The sequence below is a fragment of the Oncorhynchus clarkii genome, chromosome 26, assembly GCF_045791955.1.
Source record: "Oncorhynchus clarkii lewisi isolate Uvic-CL-2024 chromosome 26, UVic_Ocla_1.0, whole genome shotgun sequence".
Classification (NCBI taxonomy): Eukaryota; Metazoa; Chordata; class Actinopteri; order Salmoniformes; family Salmonidae; genus Oncorhynchus; species Oncorhynchus clarkii.
Genome location: NC_092172.1, coordinates 45,120,802 through 45,137,024, shown reverse-complemented (window position 1 = coordinate 45,137,024; position 16,223 = coordinate 45,120,802). Strand labels below are relative to the sequence as shown.

The 16,223-nt window shown below is 42.7% G+C and overlaps 1 protein-coding gene across 4 annotated transcripts in view; it reads left to right on the top strand.

Moving 5' to 3' along the window:
* The window catches only part of LOC139384967 (GATOR2 complex protein WDR59-like), a 61,920-nt gene that overhangs the window by 16,336 nt on the left and 29,361 nt on the right, over nt 1-16,223 (top strand). For all 4 annotated transcript variants that reach the window (XR_011628895.1, XM_071129926.1, XM_071129927.1 and 1 more), the window contains exons 8-15: nt 3,874-3,990; nt 6,892-6,969; nt 7,131-7,287; nt 7,843-7,922; nt 8,074-8,206; nt 11,489-11,601; nt 14,202-14,366; nt 14,665-14,760. Coding sequence is in view for 3 of the 4 variants with exons in the window: in XM_071129926.1 (XP_070986027.1) it covers nt 3,874-3,990; nt 6,892-6,969; nt 7,131-7,287; nt 7,843-7,922; nt 8,074-8,206; nt 11,489-11,601; nt 14,202-14,366; nt 14,665-14,760 (939 nt within the window). In the remaining variant the exon portion in view is untranslated. The remainder of the gene's footprint in view (nt 1-3,873; nt 3,991-6,891; nt 6,970-7,130; nt 7,288-7,842; nt 7,923-8,073; nt 8,207-11,488; nt 11,602-14,201; nt 14,367-14,664; nt 14,761-16,223) is intronic.

The window sequence follows — 16,223 nt, the reverse complement described above, 5'->3', positions numbered from 1 at the left end:
GGTCAGTACCACATTATAACCTGTGTAGGGTCAGTACTACATTATAACCTGTCAGTACTACATTATAACCTGTGTAGGGTCTGTACCACATTATAACCTGTGTAGGGTCAGTACCACATTATAACCTGTGTAGGGTCAGTACTACATTATAACCTGTCAGTACTACATTATAACCTGTGTAGGGTCAGTACTACATTATAACCTGTGTAGGGTCAGTACCACATTATAACCTGTGTAGGGTCAGTACTACATTATAACCTGTGTAGGGTCAGTACTACATTATAACCTGTGTAGGGTCAGAACTACATTATAACCTGTGTAGGGTCAGTACTACATTATAACCTGTGTAGGGTCAGTACTACATTATAACCTGTGTAGGGTCAGTACTACATTACAACCTGTGTAGGGTCAGTACTACATTATAACCTGTGTAGGGTCAGTACTACATTATAACCTGTGTAGGGTCAGTACTACATTACAACCTGTGTAGGGTCAGTACTACATTATAACCTGTGTAGGGTCAGTACTACATTATAACCTGTGTAGGGTCAGTACTACATTATAACCTGTGTAGGGTCAGTACTACATTATAACCTGTGTAGGGTCAGTACTACATTATAACCTGTGTAGGGTCAGTACTACATTACAACCTGTGTAGGGTCAGTACTACATTACAACCTGTGTAGGGTCAGTACTACATTATAACCTGTGTAGGGTCAGTACTACATTATAACCTGTGTAGGGTCAGTACTACATTACAACCTGTGTAGGGTCAGTACTACATTATAACCTGTGTAGGGTCAGTACTACATTATAACCTGTGTAGGGTCAGTACTACATTATAACCTGTGTAGGGTCAGTACTACATTATAACCTGTGTAGGGTCAGTACTACAGTATAACCTGTCAGTACTACATTATAACCTGCGTAGGGTCAGTACTACATTATAACCTGTGTAGGGTCAGTACTACATTATAACCTGTGTAGGGTCAGTACTACATTATAACCTGTCAGTACTACATTATAACCTGTGTAGGGTCAGTACTACATTATAACCTGTGTAGGGTCAGTACTACATTATAACCTGTCAGTACTACATTATAACCTGTGTAGGGTCAGTACTACATTATAACCTGTGTAGGGTCAGTACTACATTATAACCTGTGTAGGGTCAGTACTACATTATAACCTGTGTAGGGTCTGTACCACATTATAACCTGCGTAGGGTCAGTACTACATTATAACCTGTGTAGGGTCAGTACTACATTATAACCTGTGTAGGGTCAGTACTACATTATAACCTGTGTAGGGTCAGTACTACATTATAACCTGTGTAGGGTCAGAACTACATTATAACCTGTGTAGGGTCAGTACTACATTATAACCTGTCAGTACTACATTATAACCTGTGTAGGGTCAGTACTACATTATAACCTGTGTAGGGTCAGTACTACATTATAACCTGTGTAGGGTCAGTACTACATTATAACCTGTGTAGGGTCAGTACCACATTATAACCTGTGTAGGGTCAGTACTACATTATAACCTGTGTAGGGTCAGTACTACACTATAACCTGTGTAGGGTCAGTACTACATTATAACCTGTGTAGGGTCAGTACTACATTATAACCTGTGTAGGGTCAGTACTACATTATAACCTGTGTAGGGTCAGTACTACATTATAACCTGTGTAGGGTCAGTACTACATTATAACCTGTGTAGGGTCAGTACTACATTATAACCTGTGTAGGGTCAGTACTACATTATAACCTGTGTAGGGTCAGAACTACATTATAACCTGTGTAGGGTCAGTACTACATTATAACCTGTCAGTACTACATTATAACCTGTGTAGGGTCAGAACTATGTTCAGTGAGTGTCCTGTATCATGTTCAGTGAGTGTCCTCTAGTATCATGTTCAGTGAGTGTCCCTGTATCATGTTTCAGTGAGTGTCCTGTATCATGTTCAGTGAGTGTCCCCTAGTATCATGTTCAGTGAGTGTCCCCTAGTATCATGTTCAGTGAGTGTCCCTGTATCATGTTTCAGTGAGTGTCCTGTATCATGTTCAGTGAGTGTCCCCTAGTATCATGTTCAGTGAGTGTCCTGTATCATGTTCAGTGAGTGTCCCCTAGTATCATGTTCAGTGAGTGTCCCCTAGTATCATGTTCAGTGAGTGTCCTGTATCATGTTCAGTCAGTGTCCTGTATCATGTTCAGTGAGTGTCCCCTAGTATCATGTTCAGTGAGTGTCCTGTATCATGTTCAGTGAGTGTCCTGTAACATGTTCAGTGAGTGTCCCCTAGTATCATGCTCAGTGAGTGTCCCCTAGTGTCATGTTCAGTGAGTGTCCTGTATCATGTCCAGTGAGTGTCCTGTATCATGTTCAGTGAGTGTCCTGTATCATGTTCAGTGAGTGTCCTGTATCATGTTCAGTCAGTGTCCTGTATCATGTTCAGTGAGTGTCCTGTATCATGTTCAGTGAGTGTCCTGTATCATGTTTCAGTGAGTGTCCTGTATCATGTTCAGTCAGTGTCCCTGTATCATGTTCAGTGAGTGTCCTGTATCATGTTTCAGTGAGTGTCCCCTAGTATCATGTTCAGTGAGTGTCCTGTATCATGTCCAGTCAGTGTCCTGTATCATGTTCAGTGAGTGTCCTGTATCATGTTCAGTGAGTGTCCTGTATCATGTTCAGTCAGTGTCCTGTATCATGTTCAGTGAGTGTTCTGTATCATGTTCAGTGAGTGTCCTGTATCATGTCCAGTGAGTGTCCTGTATCATGTTCAGTCAGTGTCCTGTATCATGTTCAGTGAGTGTCCTGTATCATGTTCAGTGAGTGTCCCTGTATCATGTTTCAGTGAGTGTCCTGTATCATGTTCAGTGAGTGTCCCCTAGTATCATGTTCAGTGAGTGTCCCCTAGTATCATGTTCAGTCAGTGTCCTGTATCATGTTCAGTCAGTGTCCTGTATCATGTTCAGTGAGTGTCCTGTATCATGTTCAGTGAGTGTCCTGTATCATGTTCAGTGAGTGTCCCCTAGTATCATGTTCAGTGAGTGTCCTGTATCATGTTCAGTGAGTGTCCCCTAGTATCATGTTCAGTGAGTGTCCTGTATCATGTTTCAGTGAGTGTCCCTGTATCATGTTCAGTGAGTGTCCTGTAACATGTTCAGTGAGTGTCCTGTATCATGTTTCAGTGAGTGTCCTGTATCATGTTTCAGTGAGTGTCCTGTATCATGTTCAGTGAGTGTCCCCTAGTATCATGTTCAGTGAGTGTCCTGTATCATGTTTCAGTGAGTGTCCTGTATCATGTTCAGTGAGTGTCCCCTAGTATCATGTTCAGTGAGTGTCCTGTATCATGTTTCAGTGAGTGTCCTGTATCATGTTCAGTGAGTGTCCCCTAGTATCATGTTCAGTGAGTGTCCTGTATCATGTTCAGTCAGTGTCCTGTATCATGTCCAGTGAGTGTCCTGTATCATGTTCAGTGAGTGTCCTGTATCATGTTCAGTGAGTGTCCCTGTATCATGTTTCAGTGAGTGTCCTGTATCATGTTTCAGTGAGTGTCCTGTATCATGTTCAGTCAGTGTCCCTGTATCATGTTTCAGTGAGTGTCCTGTATCATGTTTCAGTGAGTGTCCTGTATCATGTTCAGTGAGTGTCCCTGTATCATGTTCAGTGAGTGTCCCCTAGTATCATGTTCAGTGAGTGTCCTGTATCATGTCCAGTGAGTGTCCTGTATCATGTCCAGTGAGTGTCCCCTAGTATCATGTTCAGTGAGTGTCCTGTATCATGTCCAGTGAGTGTCCTGTATCATGTTCAGTGAGTGTCCCCGTATCGTATTGGTTTGTGCCTGATGGTCCTGTGTATCTATTTCCCAGAAACCCAACACAGCTGTGGAGTATGTTGCAGCTCACCTGTCTAAGATCCACGGTCTGGACTGGCACCCTGACAACGAATACATCCTGGCCACGTCCAGTCAGGACAACTCCGTCAGGGTAAATTAAATCAAATCAAATCAAATGTATTTATATAGCCCTTCGTACATCAGCTGATATCTCAAAGTGCTGTACAGAAACCCAGCCTAAAACCCCAAACAGCAAGCAATGCAGGTGTAGAAGCACGGTGGCTAGGAAAAACTCCCATGAAAGGCCAAAACCTAGGAAGAAACCTAGAGAGGAACCAGGCTATGTGGGGTGGCCAGTCCTCTTCTGGCTGTGCCGGGTGGAGATTATAACAGAACATGGCCAAGATGTTCAAATGTTCATAAATGACCAGCATGGTCGAATAATAATAAGGCAGAACAGTTGAAACTGGAGCAGCAGCACGGCCAGGTGGACTGGGGACAGCAAGGAGTCATCATGTCAGGTATTCCTGGGGCATGGTCCTAGGGCTCAGGTCCTCCGAGAGAGAGAATTAGAGAGAGCGTATGTGGGATGGCCAGTCCTCTTCTGGCTTACCTGTCTTTCCCCAGAACGTCCAGTCAGGACAACTCCGTCAGGGTAAATTCTTTCCCCAGAACGTCAAAGCTACCGTACAATTTCAATTAAACGCAGTCTCAAAAAGCCGCCTGTTCCCGTGTAATAAATGGTTTATCATGTCACCATACATTTCCATGTATTGCTTACGAGGTTTAATGTTGGATTTGTTATGTTCAATAATTCACTCAAATTGTCAAACATCCGTTTTTAGCGCAAATAATCAACTGCGAGCCGTTTGCTGCTAACAGCTGAGAACTGCATGCTAATTGGCAAGTACAAAAACAGTCGCTGTTCAGATCCCCAGAAATCCCCCGATCGCCCCCTAGTGGCGGAAGTAAGAACTGCCGGAAATGCACAGTCAAAGAGGGGAACAATTATTCTGTTAGGGAAAAATATATATTTTTTGAATTGAGGCATGCTAAGACAAGAAATGTGACACAAGCTAGTTTTCCATCCAATTCAGGTATAATAGATCCCACCTTGTCTAGTGTATTCAGGTATAATAGATCCCACCTTGTCTAGTGTATTCAGGTATAATAGATCCCACCTTGTCTAGTGTATTCAGGTATAATAGATCCCACCTTGTCTAGTGTATTCAGGTATAATAGATCCCACCTTGTCTAGTGTATTCAGGTATAATAGATCCCACCTTGTCTAGTGTATTCAGGTATAATAGATCCCACCTTGTCTAGTGTATTCAGGTATAATAGATCCCACCTTGTCTAGTGTATTCAGGTATAATAGATCCCACCTTGTCGAGTGTATTCAGGTATAATAGATCCCACCTTGTCTAGTGTATTCAGGTATAATAGATCCCACCTTGTCTAGTGTATTCAGGTATAATAGATCCCACCTTGTCTAGTGTATTCAGGTATAATAAATCCCACCTCATATTCAGGTTTAATAGATCCCACCTTGTCTAGCGTATTCAGGTATAATAGATCCCACCTTGTCTAGTGTATTCAGGTATAATAAATCCCACCTTGTCTAGTGTATTCAGGTATAATAAATCCCACCTCATATTCAGGTTTAATAGATCCCACCTTGTCTAGTGTATTCAGGTATAATAAATCCCACCTTGTCTAGTGTATTCAGGTATAATAGATCCCACCTCATATTCAGGTTTAATAGATCCCACCTTGTCTAGTGTATTCAGGTATAATAAATCCCACCTCATATTCAGGTTTAATAGATCCCACCTTGTCTAGTGTATTCAGGTATAATAGATCCCACCTTGTCTAGTGTATTCAGGTATAATAGATCCCACCTTGTCTAACGTATTCAGGTATAATAGATCCCACCTTGTCTAGTGTATTCAGGTATAATAGATCCCACCTTGTCTAGTGTATTCAGGTATAATAGATCCCACCTTGTCTAGTGTATTCAGGTATAATAGATCCCACCTTGTCTAGTGTATTCAGGTATAATAGATCCCACCTTGTCTAGTGTATTCAGGTATAATAGATCCCACCTTGTTTAGTGTATTCAGGTATAATAGATCCCACCTTGTCTAGTGTATTCAGGTCTAATAGATCCCACCTTGTCTAGTGTATTCAGGTATAATAGATCCCACCTTGTCTAGTGTTTTCAGGTATAATAGATCCCACCTTGTCTAGTGTATTCAGGTATAATAGATCCCACCTTGTCTAGTGTATTCAGGTCTAATAGATCCCACCTTGTCTAGTGTATTCAGGTATAATAGATCCCACCTTGTCTAGTGTATTCAGGTTTAATAGATCCCACCTTGTCGAGTCTATTCAGGTATAATAGATCCCACCTTGTCTAGTGTATTCAGGTATAATAGATCCCACCTTGTCGAGTCTATTCAGGTATAATAGATCCCACCTTGTCTAGTGTATTCAGGTATAATAGATCCCACCTCGTATTCAGGTATAGTAGATCCCACCTCGTATTCAGGTATAATAGATCCCACCTCGTATTCAGGTATAATAGATCCCACCTCGTATTCAGGTATAATAGATCCCACCTCGTATTCAGGTATAATAGATCCCACCTCGTATTCAGGTATAATAGATCCCACCTCGTATTCAGGTATAATAGGGTTTCCATCAGGCCATTCAGTTTTTGTACTTTTACTGGTATAAAATGGTTGGATGGAAACCTGGTTACACTGTGTAAATGATAACACATTACTACAGGAAATGAAGACAAGGATTAAAATGCTTTGAATTAAACAATGAACTATGCAAATGAGCTAAAGCTGTGCGCATTAAGGAAATAGAGGCCTAGCTCAAATATAAGCCTGTCTCTAAGAAGCGCCTGTTGTGTTACGTGATTTAAGCAAATCAACGCCTGGGCTTTTCATTGAAGTTTTACGGTATGAAGGCTATTCACATAGCTTTTTGCTATGATTCTCCCGTTGTACTTACTGTGCCGTCCTCCAATCTCTCCGTGCAGTTCTGGGACTACAGACAGCCCAGGAAGTACCTGAACATCCTGTCCTGTCAGGTTCCTGTGTGGAAGGCCAGATATACTGTGAGTTGACTCTTCCCTTCACCAGTTCTCCTCATGTGAAGAGTGGACATCTGTCTGAGTGTTAGGGATATATCTCTGTCTGTAACCGTGTGTGTGTGTGTGTGTGTGTGTGTGTGTGTGTGTATGTGTGTGTATGTGTGTGTGTGTGTGTGTGTGTGTAGCCTTTCTCCAATGGCCTGGTGACAGTGATGGTTCCCCAGCTGAGACGTGAGAACAGCTTGTTGTTATGGAGCGCTCTGGACCTCAACAGCCCCGTCCACGCCTTCGTGGGACACGATGACGTGGTGCTAGAGTTCCAGTGGCGTCCGCAGAAAGAAGGTAAAGGAGGCCTCTACCAGCCTGGGTAATATACCTCTACCAGCCTGGGTAATATACCTCTACCAGCCTGGGTAATATACCTCTACCAGCCTGGGTAATATACCTCTACCAGTCTGGGTAATATACCTCTACCAGCCTGGGTAATATACCTCTACCAGCCTGGGTAATATACCTCTACCAGCCTGGGTGGCTGGGTAGAGTTCAGTCCTCTGATTCTCCTGTCTAGTTGTCTCATTCTCCATAGAGTTCAGTCCTCTGATTCTCATTGTCTCATTCTCCATAGAGTTCAGTCCTCTGATTCTCCTGTCTCGTTGTCTCATTCTCCATAGAGTTCAGTCCTCTGATTCTCCTGTCTAGTTGTCTCATTCTCCATAGAGTTCAGTCCTCTGATTCTCCTGTCTAGTTGTCTCATTCTCCATAGAGTTCAGTCCTCTGATTCTCCTGTCTAGTTGTCTCATTCTCCATAGAGTTCAGTCCTCTGATTCTCCTGTCTCGTTGTCTCATTCTCCATAGAGTTCAGTCCTCTGATTCTCCTGTCTTGTTGTCTCCTACTAGCTTCTAAGGAGTACCAGATGGTGACTTTGTCCAGAGACCAGACTCTGAGAATATGGAGGCTGGATCCACAGCTACAGAAGGTGTGGAATCTGTCAAATCCAACATTCTATTAAAATCTCAATGGGTCCCTGGTGAAAAGTGGTGCGGTATCTAGGAACTGGGCGTCATGTGGGACTCACTTCATGTTAACTCCATATTAAATGTATGTTCTCCCTGTGTTTCTCTGTGTAGCTGTGTGCCAACGACCTGGTAGAGGATCCGATAGAGGGGATCAGCCTAACTACCGAGTCAGAGAAGAGCCTTCCCTCTCAGGACCCTGAACCCACCATACACAGCTGTGGCCTGCCAGCCGAACACCTGCAGGGTGAGGGGCGGCATGGCCGTAATCAACCCCGAGACACGCCTGGCTAACTTGATGGGTCATGTGATCATCTGGCGAAGTGGTCTTTGGTTTAGACATGCTAGCTAGCTAAACGATGAACCTAATGGTGCTTTCAAGACTACTGGGGAACTAGGAGGTTAAATTATGACGGTGGTGCCCTTCAGGTCGGAAAGTCGGGGGTCGAGAAAGAGGCCAGAGTTCCCGAGTTGGATGACCGTTCAAAATAATTTTTCTGACTACAGTAGAACAGAGGAATGTATAGACCTGACTACAGTAGAACAGAGGAATGTATAGACCTGACTACAGTAGAACAGAGGAATGTATAGACCTGACTACAGTAGAACAGAGGAATGTATAGACCTGACTACAGAGGAATGTATAGACCTGACTACAGAGGAATGTATAGACCTGACTACAGTAGAACAGAGGAATGTATAGACCTGACTACAGAGGAATGTATAGACCTGACTACAGTAGAACAGAGGAATGTATAGACCTGACTACAGTAGAACAGAGGAATGTATATACCTAACTACAGTAGAACAGAGGAATGTATAGACCTGACTACAGTAGAACAGAGGAATGTATAGACCTGACTACAGTAGAACAGAGGAATGTATAGACCTGACTACAGTAGAACAGAGGAATGTATAGACCTGACTACAGTAGAACAGAGGAATGTATAGACCTGACTACAGTAGAACAGAGGAATGTATAGACCCGACTACAGTAGAACAGAGGAATGTATAGACCTGACTACAGTAGAACAGAGGAATGTATAGACCTGACTACAGTAGAACAGAGGAATGTATAGACCTGACTACAGTAGAACAGAGGAATGTATAGACCTGACTACAGTAGAACAGAGGAATGTATAGACCTGGCTACAGTAGAACAGAGGACTGTATAGACCTGACTACAGTAGAACAGAGGAATGTATAGACCTGACTACAGAGGAATGTATAGACCTGACTACAGTAGAACAGAGGAATGTATAGACCCGACTACAGTAGAACAGAGGAATGTATAGACCTGACTACAGTAGAACAGAGGAATGTATAGACCTGACTACAGAGGAATGTATAGACCTGACTACAGTAGAACAGAGGAATGTATAGACCTGACTACAGAGGAATGTATAGACCTGACTACAGTAGAACAGAGGAATGTATAGACCTGACTACAGTAGAACAGAGGAATGTATAGACCTGACTACAGTAGAACAGAGGAATGTATAGACCTGACTACAGTAGAACAGAGGAATGTATAGACCCGACTACAGTAGAACAGAGGAATGTATAGACCTGACTACAGAGGAATGTATAGACCTGACTACAGTAGAACAGAGGAATGTATAGACCTGGCTACAGTAGAACAGAGGAATGTATAGACCTAACTACAGTAGAACAGAGGAATGTATAGACCTGACTACAGTAGAACAGAGGAATGTATAGACCTGACTACAGTAGAACAGAGGAATGTATAGACCCGACTACAGTAGAACAGAGGAATGTATAGACCTGACTACAGTAGAACAGAGGAATGTATAGACCTGACTACAGTAGAACAGAGGAATGTATAGACCTGGCTACAGTAGAACAGAGGAATGTATAGACCTGACTACAGTAGAACAGAGGAATGTATAGACCCGACTACAGTAGAACAGAGGAATGTATAGACCTGACTACAGAGGAATGTATAGACCTGACTACAGTAGAACAGAGGAATGTATAGACCTGACTACAGTAGAACAGAGGAATGTATAGACCTGACTACAGTAGAACAGAGGAATGTATAGACCTGACTACAGTAGAACAGAGGAATGTATAGACCTGACTACAGTAGAACAGAGGAATGTATAGACCTGACTACAGTAGAACAGAGGAATGTATAGACCTGACTACAGTAGAACAGAGGAATGTATAGACCCGACTACAGTAGAACAGAGGAATGTATAGACCTGACTACAGAGGAATGTATAGACCCGACTACAGTAGAACAGAGGAATGTATAGACCTGACTACAGTAGAACAGAGGAATGTATAGACCTGACTACAGTAGAACAGAGGAATGTATAGACCTGACTACAGTAGAACAGAGGAATGTATAGACCTGACTACAGTAGAACAGAGGAATGTATAGACCTGACTACAGTAGAACAGAGGAATGTATAGACCTGACTACAGTAGAACAGAGGAATGTATAGACCTAACTACAGTAGAACAGAGGAATGTATAGACCTGACTACAGTAGAACAGAGGAATGTATAGACCTGACTACAGTAGAACAGAGGAATGTATAGACCTGACTACAGTAGAACAGACGAATGTATAGACCTGACTACAGTAGAACAGAGGAATGTATAGACCTGACTACAGTAGAACAGAGGAATGTATAGACCTGACTACAGTAGAACAGAGGAATGTATAGACCTGACTACAGTAGAACAGAGGAATGTATAGACCTGACTACAGTAGAACAGAGGAATGTATAGACCTGACTACAGTAGAACAGAGGAATGTATAGACCTGACTACAGTAGAACAGAGGAATGTATAGACCTGACTACAGTAGAACAGAGGAATGTATAGACCTGACTACAGTAGAACAGAGGAATGTATAGACCTGACTACAGAGGAATGTATAGACCTGACTACAGTAGAACAGAGGAATGTATAGACCTGACTACAGTAGAACAGAGGAATGTATAGACCTGACTACAGTAGAACAGAGGAATGTATAGACCTGACTACAGTAGAACAGAGGAATGTATAGACCTGACTACAGTAGAACAGAGGAATGTATAGACCTGACTACAGTAGAACAGAGGAATGTATAGACCTGACTACAGTAGAACAGAGGAATGTATAGACCTGACTACAGTAGAACAGAGGAATGTATAGACCTGACTACAGTAGAACGGAGGAATGTATAGACCTAACTACAGTAGAACAGAGGAATGTATAGACCTGACTACAGTAGAACAGAGGAATGTATAGACCTGACTACAGTAGAACAGAGGAATGTATAGACCTGACTACAGTAGAACAGAGGAATGTATAGACCTGACTACAGTAGAACGGAGGAATGTATAGACCTAACTACAGTAGAACAGAGGAGTGAGTGTTGTCTCTCTCTCTCTCACCAACTCTCTCTCTCTCTCACCAACTCTCTCTCTCTCTCTCACCAACTCTCTCTCTCTCTCATACCAACTCTCTCTCTCTCTCTCACACCAACTCTCTCTCTCTCTCTCTCTCACTCACAGACCAGGCTGGTGCTCTGACCTCCGGTGGTAGACATGACTCTTCTGCTCTGCCCCAGACACTGCAACAGGAGTTCTCTCTGGTCAACCTGCAGATCAGAAACGTCAACGTGGAGGTGAGCTTATAACTCCTAATGACCTCTCCTATGATAGTCTTATGACTGCTTGTAACTCCTAATGACCTCTTCTATGATAGTCTTATGACTGCTTATAACGCCTAATGACATCTCCTATGATAGTCTTATGACTGCTTATAACTCTAATGACATCTCCTATGATAGTCTTATGACTGCTTGTAACTCCTAATGACGTCTCCTATGATAGTCTTATGACTGCTTATAACTCCTAATGACTTTTCCTTTGATAGTCTTATGACTGCTTATAACTCCTAATGACGTCTCCTATGATAGTCTTATTACTGCTTGTAACTCCTGATGATGCTATGTCAATCCCCGTATGACAATTTATAACTCATAATGACATATGCTATGTCAATTATTAAAAATGGGTTATGACTCCTAACGACATCTAATGACATTGTTATGTAGGCTTTATGACAGTGTAGCTAGACGGACCCCTGCACCCTTCATACCGTTAGAATGGCTTTATTATGTTCTGTTCTATAGTTCTATTGAACAGACCACCATAATAAAGGGAGATGTAGTTCTATAGAACAGCCCATCATAATAAAGGGAGATGTAGTTCTATTGAACAGACCACCATAATAAAGGGAGATGTAGTTCTGTTGAACAGACCATAATAAAGGGAGATGTAGTTCTATTGAACAGACCACCATAATAAAGGGAGATGTAGTTCTATAGAACAGACCACCATAATAAAGGGAGATGTAGTTCTGTTGAACAGACCAACATAATGAAGGGAGATGTAGTTCTATAGAACAGACCACCATAATAAAGGGAGATGTAGTTCTATTGAACAGACCACCATAATAAAGGGAGATGTAGTTCTATAGAACAGACCACCATAATAAAGGGAGATGTAGTTCTATTGAACAGACCAACATAATGAAGGGAGATGTAGTTCTATAGAACAGACCACCATAATAAAGGGAGATGTAGTTCTATTGAACAGACCATAATAAAGGGAGATGTAGTTCTGTTGAATAGACCACCATAATAAAGGGAGATGTAGTTCTGTTGAACAGACCATAATAAAGGGAGATGTAGTTCTATTGAACAGACCACCATAATAAAGGGAGATGTAGTTCTGTTGAACAGACCACCATAATAAAGGGAGATGTAGTTCTGTTGAACAGACCACCATAATAAAGGGAGAACAGAACATATTATGGTGGTCTGTTCAACAGAACTACATCTCCCTTTATTATGGTGGTCTGTTCAACAGAACTACATCTCCCTTTATTATGGTGGTCTGTTCTATAGAACTACATCTCCCTTTATTATGGTGGTCTGTTCAACAGAACTACATCTCCCTTTATTATGGTGGTCTGTTCAATAGAACTACATCTCCCTTTATTATGGTGGTCTGTTCTATAGAACTACATCTCCCTTTATTATGGTGGTCTGTTCAATAGAACTACATCTCCCTTTATTATGGTGGTCTGTTCAACAGAACTACATCTCCCTTTATTATGGTGGTCTGTTCAATAGAACTACATCTCCCTTTATTATGGTGGTCTGTTCAATAGAACTACATCTCCCTTTATTATGGTGGTCTGTTCAATAGAACTACATCTCCCTTTATTATGGTGGTCTGTTCAACAGAACTACATCTCCCTTTATTATGGTGGTCTGTTCAATAGAACTACATCTCCCTTTATTATGGTGGTCTGTTCTATAGAACTACATCTCCCTTTATTATGGTGGTCTGTTCAATAGAACTACATCTCCCTTTATTATGGTGGTCTGTTCAACAGAACTACATCTCCCTTTATTATGGTGGTCTGTTCAATAGAACTACATCTCCCTTTATTATGGTGGTCTGTTCAACAGAACTACATCTCCCTTTATTATGGTGGGCTGTTCAACAGAACTACATGCTTCCCATATTTCTTTGTTCTACATAGTACCAATGTGGTTCTGTGGTGTGATTGTTCTACACCGTACCAATGTGGTTCTGTGTTGTGATTGTTCTACACCGTACCAATGTGGTTCTGTGGTGTGATTGTTCTACATAGTACCAATGTGGTTCTGTGTTGTGATTGTTCTACATAGTACCAATGTGGTTCTGTGTTGTGATTGTTCTACTCCGTACCAATGTGGTTCTGTGGTGTGATTGTTCTACATAGTACCAATGTGGTTCTGTGTTGTGATTGTTCTACACCGTACCAATGTGGTTCTGTGGTGTGATTGTTCTACATAGTACCAATGTGGTTCTGTGTTGTGATTGTTCTACACCGTACCAATGTGGTTCTGTGGTGTGATTGTTCTACATAGTACCAATGTGGTTCTGTGGTGTGATTGTTCTACATAGTACCAATGTGGTTCTGTGGTGTGATTGTTCTACATAGTACCAATGTGGTTCTGTGTTGTGATTGTTTTACACCGTACCAATGTGGTTCTGTGGTGTGATTGTTCTACATAGTACCAATGTGGTTCTGTGGTGTGATTGTTCTACCTAGTACCAATGTGGTTCTGTGGTGTGATTGTTCTACGTAGTACCAATGTGGTTCTGTGGTGTGATTGTTCTACTCCGTACCAATGTGGTTCTGTGGTGTGATTGTTCGGGCCTCCAGATGGATGCGGTGAACCGTAGCTGTGTGGTGTCAGCCGTGTTCGGGACCAACCAGGTCCACCTGGTGGTGAAGTTCCCTTCGCACTACCCCAACAACGCTGCTCCATCCTTCCAGTTCATCTCCCCTACCACCATCCCCACAGCCATGAGGACCAAGATACAGAAGGTAACCGTGTGTGTGCCTGTATCATGTGTGTGTGTGTGTGTGTGTGTGTGTGTGTGCCTGTATCATGTGTGTGTGTGTGTGTGTGCCTGTATCATGTGTGTGTGTGTGCCTGTATCATGTGTGTGTGTGTGCCTGTATCATGTGTGTGTGTGTGCCTGTATCATGTGTGTGTGTGTGTGTGCCTGTATCATGTGTGTGTGTGTGTGTGTGCCTGTATCATGTGTGTGTGTGTGTGCCTGTATCGTGTGTGTGTGTCTGTCTCCCTCTCTCTCCTCACAGTTGTATCTCCTCTGTGTAGATCCTGACAGACACGTCACTGCAGAAGGTCAAGAGGAATCAGAACTGTCTGGAGCCCTGTGTTAGACAGCTGGTGTCCTGTCTGGAGTCTTACATGGTGAGACACATACATTTTAAATACTTTTATTTTTAATCCACAAATCACATTACAATAAGAACCGTTCAAACATTTCGAAGGTCTTGGACACAATGACACTCTTGGACAATGTTCCCTCCAAGAAGAAATGCCATGTGGCACAGAGAAGTTCGGAAGTTTCCATACACCTTAGCCAAATACATTTAAACTCAGTTTTTCACAATTCCTGACATTTAATCAGAGTGAAAAGTCCTTGTTTTAGGTCAGTTAAGATCACCACTTTATTTTAAGAATGTGAAAGGTCAGAATAATCGTAGAGAGAATTATTGAGTAGTTGGTTTCCCGTGGTTCCAGCTTCCTGATTTTATTTCAGCTTTTATTTCTTTACTACACCGGCTCCGACACTCGCCTTATGTGGCAGGGCAAACTATTACAGACTACAAAGGGAAGCAGAGCCGCGAGCTGCCCAGTGACACGAGCCTACCAGACGAGCTAAATCACTTCTATGCTCGCTTCGAGGCAAGCAACAACACTGAAACATGCATGAGAGCATCAGTTGTTCCGGATGACTGTGTGATCACGCTCTCCGTAGCCGATGTGAGTAAAACCTTTAAACAGGTCAACATTCACAAGGCTGCGGGGCCAGACGAATACCAGGACGTGTGCTCCAGGCATGTGCAGGTGTCTTCACTGACATTTTCAACCTCTCCCGGACTGAGTCTGTAATACCAACATGTTTCAAGCAGACCAGCATAGTCCCTGTGTCCAAGAACACAAAGGCAACCTGCCTAAATGACTACAGACCCGTAGCACTCACGCCCGTAGCCATGAAGTGCTTTGAAAGGCTGGTCAAGGCTCACATCAACACCATTATCCCAGAAACCCTAGACCCACTCCAATTTGCATACAGATGACTCAATCTATATTGCACTCCACACTGCCCTTTCCCACCTGGACAGAAGGAACACCTATGTGAGAATGCTGTTCATTGACTACAGCTCAGCGTTCAACAACATAGTACCGTCAAAGCTAAGGAACCTGGGACTAAACACCTCCCTCTGCAACTGGATCCTGGACTTCCTGATGGGCCGCCCCCAGGTGGTGAGGGTAGGTAACAACACAGGCACGCTGATCCTCAACACAGGGGCCCCTCAGGGGTGCGTGCTCAGTCCCCTCCTGTACTCCCTGTTCACCCACAACTACATGGTCAGGCACGACTCCAACACCATCATTAAGTTTGCAGACGACATAACAGTGGTAGGCCTGATCACCGACAACGACGAGACAGCCTGTAAGTGTAACGGATCTCTTCGTCGTCTGACGACGAGTATGAAATATGGGACCAATGCGCAGCGTGGTAAGTGTCCATGTTAATTTATTAACTGAACACACAAAACTAAATAACGAAGTGAATGGAAGAAATGAAACAGTTCTGCAAGGTGACATACACTGAACAGAAAACAACCACCCACAAACAAGAGTGG